The 11,732-nt window shown below is 30.2% G+C and overlaps 1 protein-coding gene across 1 annotated transcript in view; it reads right to left on the bottom strand.

Moving 5' to 3' along the window:
• The window catches only part of LOC110410404 (topless-related protein 4-like), a 9,133-nt gene extending 3,925 nt beyond the window's left edge, over positions 1-5,208 (bottom strand). Inside the window, exons 1-16 of the mRNA XM_021420061.2 lie at positions 5,051-5,208; positions 4,779-4,868; positions 4,464-4,643; positions 4,082-4,195; positions 3,809-3,967; positions 3,539-3,716; positions 3,334-3,457; positions 2,891-3,006; positions 2,127-2,295; positions 1,859-1,968; positions 1,688-1,757; positions 1,506-1,579; positions 1,313-1,408; positions 1,140-1,235; positions 251-378; positions 1-122 (exon numbers count right to left, since the gene is read on the bottom strand). The exon at positions 1-122 is cut by the window's left edge and continues 113 nt beyond it. Coding sequence (XP_021275736.1) covers positions 1-122; positions 251-378; positions 1,140-1,235; positions 1,313-1,408; positions 1,506-1,579; positions 1,688-1,757; positions 1,859-1,968; positions 2,127-2,295; positions 2,891-3,006; positions 3,334-3,457; positions 3,539-3,716; positions 3,809-3,967; positions 4,082-4,195; positions 4,464-4,643; positions 4,779-4,858 — 1,816 coding nt within the window. The 5' untranslated portion in view covers positions 4,859-4,868; positions 5,051-5,208. The remainder of the gene's footprint in view (positions 123-250; positions 379-1,139; positions 1,236-1,312; positions 1,409-1,505; positions 1,580-1,687; positions 1,758-1,858; positions 1,969-2,126; positions 2,296-2,890; positions 3,007-3,333; positions 3,458-3,538; positions 3,717-3,808; positions 3,968-4,081; positions 4,196-4,463; positions 4,644-4,778; positions 4,869-5,050) is intronic.
• Positions 5,209-11,732: the final 6,524 nt, after the last annotated feature.

Here is an 11,732-nt window from a genome sequence, read left to right as displayed (position 1 = left end):
ATTGAACAACTCCTACAGATCGCTTCCCAAGACCAAAATATGTCCGTTTTACAGCTCCTTCACTTTCATTCCATTCCACTAAGTACGATTCCCCATCTTTGTTTGTCCCACATGAAAACAACCTATAAGTGGCCAATAAATCCAAAGACAAGTATTACTGTTAAAAAAATACAAAGAAAGCAAAAGAACAACATCCAGTTAATAGAAGAAGAAAGATCAGAATCACAGAGTGCAAATAAGATATATGAACCTTGTTCCATCAGCACTGTATGCCATTGTCGTGGATGACTGGCCAGGCGCATTATAGTCAACTCTTGAGCCCATATTATCATATAACCATGCCTTTATTTTCCCATCAGTAGCTGTTGAGAAAATGAACTGAAAAAAGAGAATAAGACAGAAGAAAATAGAAGTCTTTAATCATATCAGCCATATAAGCATGAGACTCAAGGGATACCAATGGTTAAAATGTATACTTCAAAAAATAACACCACCAAAAGAAAAGGTAAAGAACTTCTTAAGGAATGGGAGAGAATCCAGAAGGGAGTTGTGGACTCTATGGTTGAGAGGAAGAATGCATTAAAAACTCAAACAGATTGTTCCATGACAGGCTCAATATCCCAAATTTTAAATCTTTTACTATATCATGTGTTGATCTCCACAGAAGATTTATACTTAAAATAATTTTTAACCCTGCTACATTTATTTAAATAGGAAGCAGAATGAGGTGGTCATTGGAGGTGAAACTAGCTGAATTTACAAAGTCACAAGAAAGTTTGCAGCATAAAAGAGTTCCCAGAACACTGTAAGACAATCCACTTCAAAACAAGCAATAAGATATTAGTCACCATGAAAAAGCAATAAGCAGACAGCTTATTTGGAATAAATATAAATTAAATGTCCATGGTCTCAGTTTGACGTTACATGAATAATTATTTAATGCTATACATTCCATCTGTTAAGAATTGTCTGAATAGACTGGTCGGAACTTTTGAACCTAGTTTCCTAACGGCAATATTAGCTCATTTTGTAAACTAAAGGAAAAACAACTTATATAACTGTCTTTTACTCACTGTTGAAATGGAGAAATCTAAACAGAGGAACAAATGAGTATGAATCTGCATGCTATTGTCGGTTACCTGAATATTTTCCTTGTGATGAGGGCATATAGAATAGACAGGTGCTTCATGACCCTCAAAAGTAAACTGTTTAGCCCCACTAACTGCATCCCAAACCTACAAAATTTGAGACTGTTAAGAGCAGTATCAAACAGATGCACTTAAGAAAAAAAGATAAGAAGAAGACAAGCAACCTTAATAATCCTGTCGTCGCCACAAGTGACAATGCACAATTGTTTGTTTGGGTAAGAAAACGCAAGATCATTAACACTCCCAACATGAGCCTCAATCTAAAAAAAAAAGGTACCAAGTGAATGTATTTAGGAGAAAGGCAGAAAATCAGCTTAAAACTTGTTGGATCTAATGGACTTGACTAATCACACAAACCTCTAGGTGGTTACGTAGATCATCACCACCATGGTAGGAGTATATGTGCACGATATGCTTGGAGTATGCAACACCTGAAATAGGAAGAAAATATCAAATCTAGTGTTTAATTTATATGAATTTACTTCCTATGCACAGCAGTAGGCTATCAAAAATCCAATTGCTAAAGCTCAGAGCATTACCAAAAAGACTTCCATCAGCGTTCCACATAACACGGTTGATCGATACTGTATAATCATTAGCCAGAGATGCCTGAATGAGAATCAGAAGGTTAACATCAATTCAATTTTAAGCAGCATTTAGTACCTACTTCATGCTCAATAAATCTCACTAGAGTTGAAAGAAAGCTAAACCTGCAGAGCCATCGAACATGCTGAGAGGTCCCAGACCTTAAAAGTTTTATGAGCTATCCTTTCACCACTACCTACTTCCCACACCATGATCTCACCGGTGTTTGTTCCCACTGAAATTATAAAACCAAATATGGATAAAACACAATTAGAACACAACAGGAGGTAGGAGAAGTTAATACCAGAATGTGAAAACCTACTCAATTTACAAAAAGATGGATTCTGAGCAGGCACAAAAATTTTTGTTCTTTGTGCCAGTGTGAGAGCTCACCAAGAAGTAGAATTTGTTGCTTTGGATGGAAATCCATGCTCTTGACAGCAGAGCCCTGACTTAGGGTCATAACAACAGTCTTGGGCAAGTCATCAGGAGAATAAGAACTCTGACCATGGCTCTGGCCAGCATATGGAACAGGCAAAATATTTACTGGCAGATTATTGACCTGGTGGAGTATCAGCTGATTAGGTACCCATCATTTAAAAATATTGTTCCAGTTGGAAGGATGATGCTGCTACATGATTGAGCAGATCTCATGCTTCCCATTTAAGAGACTAGTTAGCAGAAAAAGCCTTAAGGTGATAAAACAAGACAACTAAAACTCACAAAGTTGTCATAACTATATAAGCTGTACATTACCATTTTTTTTCTTTCAAATAATAAAGAGAAACCAAAGACGAGGTTTAAATGAGAGGAAGCCAAAACCAACCAAGAATGCACTCAAAAACCAAGAAAAGCAAATTAAATCTCATTCTGCCTCATCACCCATGCTCTATTACATTTCCTTGATTACCTATCTTTAATGAATTCTCATTAAAAAAAAAAAGTCATAATACAAACAAATTTTTGAAAATTTTTTATCTAAATCACATTTATCACATGAATTACTTAATACCCTCTAATCCTTAATAAATATGCATCACGTCATCTCAAAGCCATACTACATTAATACATATTAAAATAGATATGCATATGTTACAAAGCAGTTCATGAGGTAAATCTAAATACAAACAAGAGAAGATATTACTAGCAACTGATACCTCATCTGGCATTCCAAAGGGCCTTGATCTCTTCAAAACATGTTCAGAGTCTGCTGACTGATAATCCATAGCTGGGTTATTGGTTGGAGGAGTTCTAGGGCGTTTTAAGATTGCAGCTACCATGAGAAACAAATACAGAAGATAAAATAATAGTCCATCATGGTATGCAATTCACTGGTAAAACAACTTGACTGATATCATAAAATCTTCATCCTTTGGTGAATTCTTAATTTCTTCATCTTACATCTTAATTATATATCAGCAACAAAAATACTTTTTCATAACAGGTTTCATGCATCATGTATCTTGTCTGAGGCAACATAAGTAATTGCATCATACAACTATAGCTTCATAACATGCCCATGTATACCCACATGATAAATGTGGAACTTAGTAAAGCAAAAGCACTTTGAACACAAGGAAAAGATCCTATAAATAATTACCTGCATTGTTAGGTGCAGTCAATCCTATTGGTCCTGCAGAAGCCGCAGGGTGAGGCACAGGAGTTGGGTTAGCCATCCATCCAGCAAGAGAGGTTGGAAGAGCAGCAGGTGTGGGCTGAAAGGGCTGTAAAAATATATATGCATATGAAGTCAAAATGAAATACACACTCCAGAAACAGCTTGATTACTAATGACTTCTACTTACACCATGAGCGCCCAGTGGAGGAAAACCCCCTGCCTTTGGAACAGCACTCATTAAAGGATTAGTGACAGGGGATGGAGCTCGTGCACCATTTGGTTGTCCACAACTATGGTCTACAAATAAGGTTTTTATGTCTGGATTAGGCCTTGGATTCTTACAAAGCTGGTGCTGCCAATTCAAACTGCATTATAGTGCCAATAATAATAACTATCAGAAAGCTCACAAAGGATAGGAATGGCTCAAGTATAGAATCTAGAACCAAGAATCTGAGACCTTTGATTTATTAGTGTCCGCAGTCTTGAATTCTTCAAGGTAGGAAACTGAAGCTTATCCCGGAAAAGGGGGTTAGCCTCTATCAACTTCTTTAATTCAGCAAGCATTATACTCCTAGCAGATTTGGTATCTCCATATTTCGATAGCTGTTCATTCTCCCTGCATATTGTCATAAGCCATAAGAACCCATGGATTAATGAAAAATGGACATGGAAAAGGTAAAATTCTGCCACATAAAGATTCATAAACCAAGCACCAATATCTCATTCATACCTAAAGTTGTCCAATGTCAAGAGATGGGTAATTTCCTTAAAAAGTTCCTCATTAAATGCCGAAAAAACTTTCAGGTCCTTAACTAAAATATCAACGGCTTTAGCGCGATCCCGCCTGCATTTATTTCAGTAAAAATCAGATAAGCATGTAACCATTTCCCTTTTTTGGTAACTAAATTAACTCATGAGTATGATAAAAAAGTTAAAAAAAAAAACTCATGTGAAGGTGCACCGAACATAATGAACTTTTAAAAAACAAAAACAACATAGAAGATGCACCTAACATAACGAACACAACGAACATAACGAACATAACGAATATAACGAAGATAACCAACACAACGAACATAACGAACTTTTAAAAGACAAAAGAAAAAACTTACTTATCAAGAGCTTCTAGGTACTTCTGTTTTCGAATCTCAAAAAAAATCTTCATGGAATATCTGTTATCATCAACCTTGGTAAAACCTGAAAGATACTTCTCTACCTCATCCCATTCCCCATTTGTCACCATTTCCTCAAAATATCTCAAATTGAAGAAAAACCCTGACTCTTGCTCCAATCTATTAAATTTAAATTCATTCATCAATAGATAGAGCCCCACAAAAAACAAAACAAAACAAAAAGAAAACATCAACAAATTCATATATAAACCTTTATTAAAAAGAAGTTAACAGAGAGCAAAGATTAAAGCATACTTGTGAACAGTGTCTTTAAATTTCTCTTCATCAAGGAATTGCAGTATAAGGAAGACGAGTTCTCTGCTAAGCGAGGACATGATTGTAATTCTGCAACAAGAAATCAACGAAAAGAAAAGGCAAAGAGATCTGAGCTTCTCACAGATCAATTATACTTCAAAAACCAACCAAAAAACCCTAAAGAAATTACAGTCTCCGCTCAAAATATTCAACAACTCAAAATAATTATACAAAAAAATTATAAAAAAAATAGAAATGGGAACAGAAATTACCAGACTGGTTCACAGATCGGGAGAATTTTTGGAGAAAGCGAAGAGAACGACAGGTCGTTTCACTTCTTTCTCTTTACTTTTCCTTTTTTTTGCCCACTTTTTTTTTCTTTTTTTTGTGTTCTTTGTTTCGTCTGTCTCTCTCTTCTGCTTATTGCTCTTTCTGATGAAGTATTTATAGAGAGGAGAAAAGGGTTAGGGATTTGATGATGAGAGAGAAAAAAAACAAACAAACAAACAAAAGAAATTTGCCAGTATCAGACAAATTAAAAACCGTGATGTGCGAGACGAGATGAGATGAAATTGATGTGAGAATTACAACTCATCTGATAAGTAGTCTCACGTATAAAGTGATAAGTTCACTATAAGTACACCAACTTATAAGCGTTATTAATACGCTGGACTTGGCTTTGTATCCGGCTGGATTTGCTGTCTTCCCTAGAGAGTAATTACTCTATTTATCTGTCTCCGGGGTAAGCTTAGGCTTTCTTGCCTTGTATAAAATTTTCAATTGTCTAGTCAAAATTTGCTTTCTTTTATAAGGAAAGTTTAGTCAAAAATTTAGTTACCTACTCAAATTACAAATTTTCCACCTGACTTCCTTAAAAAAGAGTTGGTGACTCATTTTCTTTTAATTTTTTTCTTTAAGTATTCAAAAATAAATCTGGCAAAAACAGAATATTTTAATGCATACCATATACAATTACACTACCATGTCTAGCTTCAGAAGGATAAAATTTTTTCCAATTTGCATAAATGGTATCAAAATAATCATATTGAGCTGTATTTGTTGATAAGCTTAACACATCATATTGAGTTGTATTTGGTGGAAGGTGATTTAGGTTGCCATATGAGTGCGTCTATTAAAGTTAGATTTTGATTTAAGAAATTTTAATTTAAATTTTAATGTAAAGTGATAAAATTTTAATTAAATACTTAACTTAAACATGAATAAACATTTAAGTTAATAATTAAAAAAAATTCGTAAAACTAATCATTATTGACATCCTGAATTTCGGTTGTATGTAATTTACCCAAGTTTACACTTATCTAATTATTTAGGTATATAGTAGTAAGCTATGATAGTAGACAATTTTTTAATTAAAAAAAAAAAAGGCATTTAAGAGTTCTGTTTTGTTGTTAAGAGGTTGCTATAATCAGACACACGCACTTCAATTGTCTCCTTGCCTAAAATTTAATTCAAAAACAAACTTCCTTACCAGGGCCGGGAGCACAACGTTTCTAGAGCGTTTTTCTTTTCTTTATTTTCTTTAGAAAACCGTCCTCACATGCGTGAAGGCACGCGCTGAAAAAGATAAGGTTGGACAACAACCAAGAACGTGGACCTGTCGTTTATTTCTGGAGGGAGACAGGTTAACTCAATGTGTGCCGAGCACAACGTAAACATGCTCACGTGTTAAGTGAAATCCCCTTTCTTCACACGTGTCTAGTCTCTATTGGAGATTGTTTTGCACTCGAATAATCTGCGCGTTTATAACAGAACCATGCAGCATTGCTTGTTTCTTCTTTTATTTTATTAATTTATTTTAAAGGATGGCTCGAGGAGCCCATGGCATGCACAAATCACAGTTTACTGGCAAAAGTTGTCTAAGAGAAGAGTAAAAATGGTAGTAGCTGTAGTGTAGTACAATTTCCTTTGCTAAGCACAAGGCTGGCAGTATTACTATTTCTTTACGATTTTCCTATAATAATCTATTTGAATCAAGTGAAAAACCAACGTTAAATTATATGAGTTTAAGGTTAATTAATCGAAAATAAATAAATAAAAGAGCCTGCTTTATAATCGTAATGCCTTTGCAACTTGTGTACAATGTGCAGAGTTACACTTAAAAATAAAAAGAATTAGAAAGGAGGCAATCAATTTTAAATCAAATCAATATATATATATATATATATAATTCAGTACTCACCTAACTTATAGTAATGAATTGTCTAGTCATGACATTAATGTTTTGTAAATTAAGGTGAGTTAGAGTTGTTAAGACATCTATTCCCTTTTCTTATGCAGAAGAAAGCTTAAGCATGTGACATAGAAATCTTCAAATAATATATTTGTGATAATATATTGAGTCATAAAACTCAAGAGTTCGACTTATGAGGATTAAGTGTGATTAACTATTTAGATTTTTTTTTTAAAGAATGTTAATGGGTAAGATATTTACTAATTTTGAAATACTTGAATCTGAACTCTATTAATAAATGAGATATTTGAACTTTACAACTACCCGAATATTTTTAAAATTTACAACCTTAAATCAAACCCTAATACATACCTACTACTTGATATTCATCCAAACTTATTTAAAAACCCGATTATGTAAAAAAATTATTAAAATACTTTTCATGGGTACTCAGTTATGAGAACTTGAATCTATATCCTTATCAATATACAATAATATTTTTCGTCTATATTTCATATAATTTATTAATAATTAAATTTATAAAAACACACAAATTTTAAATTTTAAATTTAAATAATCAAAAACAAATATCTCAAATATTAACTTAAATAACTAAAAATAAATATTCAAACAACAATTTAAATAACATTGCAAGTTTACATCAAGGCAATAACATTACAATTTTAATTAACTATATGAGTTTGTCCTTAATTAAATGAAATTAAAAAAATTACTAACTTCCAAAATTATTCTAACCTCACAACTTTTCTCTAGGTATATATATTATAAATTTATATAAACAAAGATATATATTATAGTTAATAATTAACTACTAATAACTAATAATTTTATAAGTTATAATTTTTGTAATGTTAACACAAAATAAAAAGTAAATATGTTTATATTTAAAGTTCATATACTAAAAGTATATATATAATAAAAATAATTTTATTCTTTATAAATTAATACAATATATAAAGTATATATATTAAAAGACTTTACAAGTTGATTAATAATAATAGTTTTCATGAATTAATTTAATTAACAATATAAGTTTGACTTTAATTATATGAAATTAAAAAAAATATAATCGGATTCGGGTAACAGGTACTCAAGAGGTTGTATCCAAACTTGACACGGGTAATGAAATTACTATCCAAACCCATCCCAAACTCGATTATAGGATGTCTTAGCCCTATATAACCAAGTTAGGTATCTACGAGTACCTTGTTATAGGGTCCTCATTACCATTCCTATTTTTTCTTATTTAGATCATAAGTTTGACTTAGATTCATTTAAAAATACTTAATTCATTTAAAAATAGATTCTAGTCTACAAGTCATTTAAAAAAGACTTAGATTCACTTAAAAATAGATTTTGATTTACAAGACAGATTTAAGTTTAAGAGCACAGTTACGTGTAAAGAGGAAGGTATTAACATTCTCACTACGCCCACTTAATTTACCTAATTAATTAATGTACTTTTAACCTTCTTCAATTCAATGATCAATTTTATTTTTATTTTCCAAAAACAAACAAAAATTTGTTGATATTGAAATATTCCTTGAAAACTCCAACACTTGAGAGAATTCAAGGAAAATTTCATAACTTTCTTGAAATTTAATCATTGAAAAATTTTTATTTATTACATTTATGATTGAAATAAACAAAAACTCTTTGATATTAAAATATACCTTGAAAACTCTAACACTTATGACAAAATTCAAACAAAATTTCTCACTTAAAAATTTTCAAGCAACCATCTTGAAATTTCATCATTGAAGAATTTATACCTATTTAATGTAAACTCTAATTTTAAATGTCTCAAAAAATAAATAAAATAAATATAAAATAAAATAAAATTAGAATCATAAAATCTAATAATGAAAATAAAAAAGAAACTTACCTAATTGAGTTGAAATACCCCAAAAAAAGAAACCCAAACTAATGGGTCAAGATTATCTAGATGGATTTATGCAGATCTACATACCAAGCGTGCATTGTCAGAAATAGAAACTCTCTCTAAACCGTATTCAAAAACCTAGGAAACTCTTTCAACTTTTTCTTTTCCTTATTTCTCCCTCTAATAAAAATAATTTCTTATAAACTAAATCGATTCTCTTAAATTTAAAAAGAATTGAAACCCAAGGCCTCAAAAACTATTTTCTCCTTTTACCAATTGTTTTTTCTTAGTTTTTCTTTTCGTGTCTTTTTTACCATGGCTATATTTATGGCCAATATGTTATATTTAATTTCTTGAGTTTTAATTCAATTTAACTTAATCTCTTTTCATATTTCCAATTTAAACTAAGATTAGAATAAGTGCAAACACATTTTTATATTTTTCATATTTATCTCTCCCTTTTATATATTTTCCTAATTTTCATATTTTTTTACATTTTCAAAATTCTATATACATCTCGAACCAAATGGAGTGTCTACAATACTAATGACATCTGCATTTTCATTTTGTAAACATTGTACTTTATTAAAAAAAATAAGAAAATTAACAAGTTTCTCATTAAGTTAGCGATTTAATTGCTATCGAGTAAAATTTGATAAAAATTAAATTGACATGACACAATAACAATAAAAAATTAATGATCTTAAACTAAAATGACATCTCATATACTAATCATGCTAGCAAAAATTCAGTTACTAAATCTGAAAAGTTATAATTATTGGAAAAACATATTAATTGAAAGGTTATATCATATAATGTGATTATTAAATTATTGGTGGTTTTCATATCAAAAGTTATGTCTTTGGGTAAAAGTGATATTTGGAAAAACTACACACCTCTAAATCTAAAATTTATGAGATAATTGAAAAGCATCACTACTAAAAAATTATGATATGATAAGTTATTTTTTCATATTGTTATTCAAAGGTTATATAATTACAAAGGTTATATTTTATGTTATAAATGATTATTTTTTCATAAAGTAATTATTGAAATAATATTTTTATCCAAAAGTTATATCTTATCACATGTAAAAATGTGTTTAAGACGTAAATGTGTATTAATGAAATGATTGTGCCCTTAAAGAAAAGACACTTACAAGTTTTGCAATTATTTTGAAACATAAAACAAACAAAAGAAAAATAAGAGCAAGAGAATTGTTAAGAACTAAATCAAAATTTTGAAAAAGACATAAACACTTTGAGTTTTTATTGTTTATCAAAATTGTCAAAATCCCTTATAATCTACTTAGAGTAGAATGTAATCTTTAAGACCTAATAACTTTACAACCTTCGAGTATGTTTAGTGATTTATCCCACAAGTGTAAGATAATATTAGACGTCAATTTCATTATATCTTCAAAACTATTTATATAATTCTTTTTTTTTTGTATATCAAGTTATGGGAGCAAAATAAATTTTAAAGACATTATTTATAAATTTACACTTTTAAGTAAATTTTGTCGATTCCTTTAAATACCATAGACCCCATTTGCACCAACAAAATCTATCACTAAGCCAAATTAAATACCGAATTAATTTGTAATTTAAGTGCAAAACTCGTTGATTAATTAATATTTATACATGTGCGTAACATTATAGGAGTTTTAACCGTCACTCTTTGTTTTTATAATACTCATAAACACTCACAGATGTCCAATACATGCATATCCACATGCTCATATGCATGCATGTAAAACGTTAAAAATTGTGCAAAGCATATATAATTTAATCATGCCTTCCAATGATGTCCTACGCTAGGCCTTCCGGTAATGCTATTTGGTAAAGTAATCACCTTAATTGTTGGATGCATATATAATTACTATTGAGTTATATATATATAACTCAAAACCAATCGCATTGCATGCATGAAATCATTTTGTCAAGCAACAAAAATTATTACTCATTTACTTTCAAATTCAATATCTATAATATATTTTAAGATATAATATCTAAAATATCTTTTAAATTATTTAATAAAATTTAAATAAATTCTTATTATTTTATTATATCTAATAAAAAAGTTTATATTTTTATTTTGAATTGAATAGATTTTTATGATTAACAATTGACTACTTGTCATTAGTTAAAATATTATTTTATATCATGTGATGTGGACATGGCATGATGTCATATTATATGATATGTTCACTTTACACGTTAACGCTACGTGGATATAAAAATGATAAATGTGTTTTGATTAATAATATTTAATAGTTAGTTAATAATTAGTTATAAGAGTTTATTTAATCAAAATAAAAAAATATAGTGAATTGATATAATATGATAAATGAATAAAAATTTATTTAAATTTTTTAAAATAATTCATAACATTTTTAAAATAGTTTTTTTTTTCATTATCTCAAAATTAGGCCTATTTTTCATTCTAAATCAAATGTGAATATTTGAAGTTGAAGGAGAAATGTTATTATTTTGTCAATTTTGATGCACATGGTTGATAAAACTTTTGGCAAGATAAGAAGAGGAAAAGGCAGACCCTTGGAATAAGAAAAGTATCCATCATGTGCCAACTTTGATCAGCCTCTTTTTCATGTGGCATTGAGATGACACATTATCAATGTTTTTTTATTAAAAATTTAATCGAAGCAAAAAGAAAAAATGTTGTTTATGGCTGACCTAAATGCTTATTGCTAGTCAAACTCTGAAAAAGTAGCATCGTGACACGCAGCTCACATGACAAGCGAGTACGAAAAACCTTAGATACTCGAGCGCGTTAAGGACCCTGGAGAGCGCTTTCGCCGAACAATACTTTAGACGTGTGACAAACGAACTGAATGAAA

This window comes from Theobroma umbraticum, unplaced genomic scaffold (genome assembly GCF_002168275.2).
Source record: "Theobroma umbraticum cultivar Fairchild unplaced genomic scaffold, ASM216827v3 scaffold_56.0, whole genome shotgun sequence".
Taxonomy (NCBI): Eukaryota; Viridiplantae; Streptophyta; class Magnoliopsida; order Malvales; family Malvaceae; genus Theobroma; species Theobroma umbraticum.
This window is presented reverse-complemented; position numbering and strand designations above follow the sequence as displayed.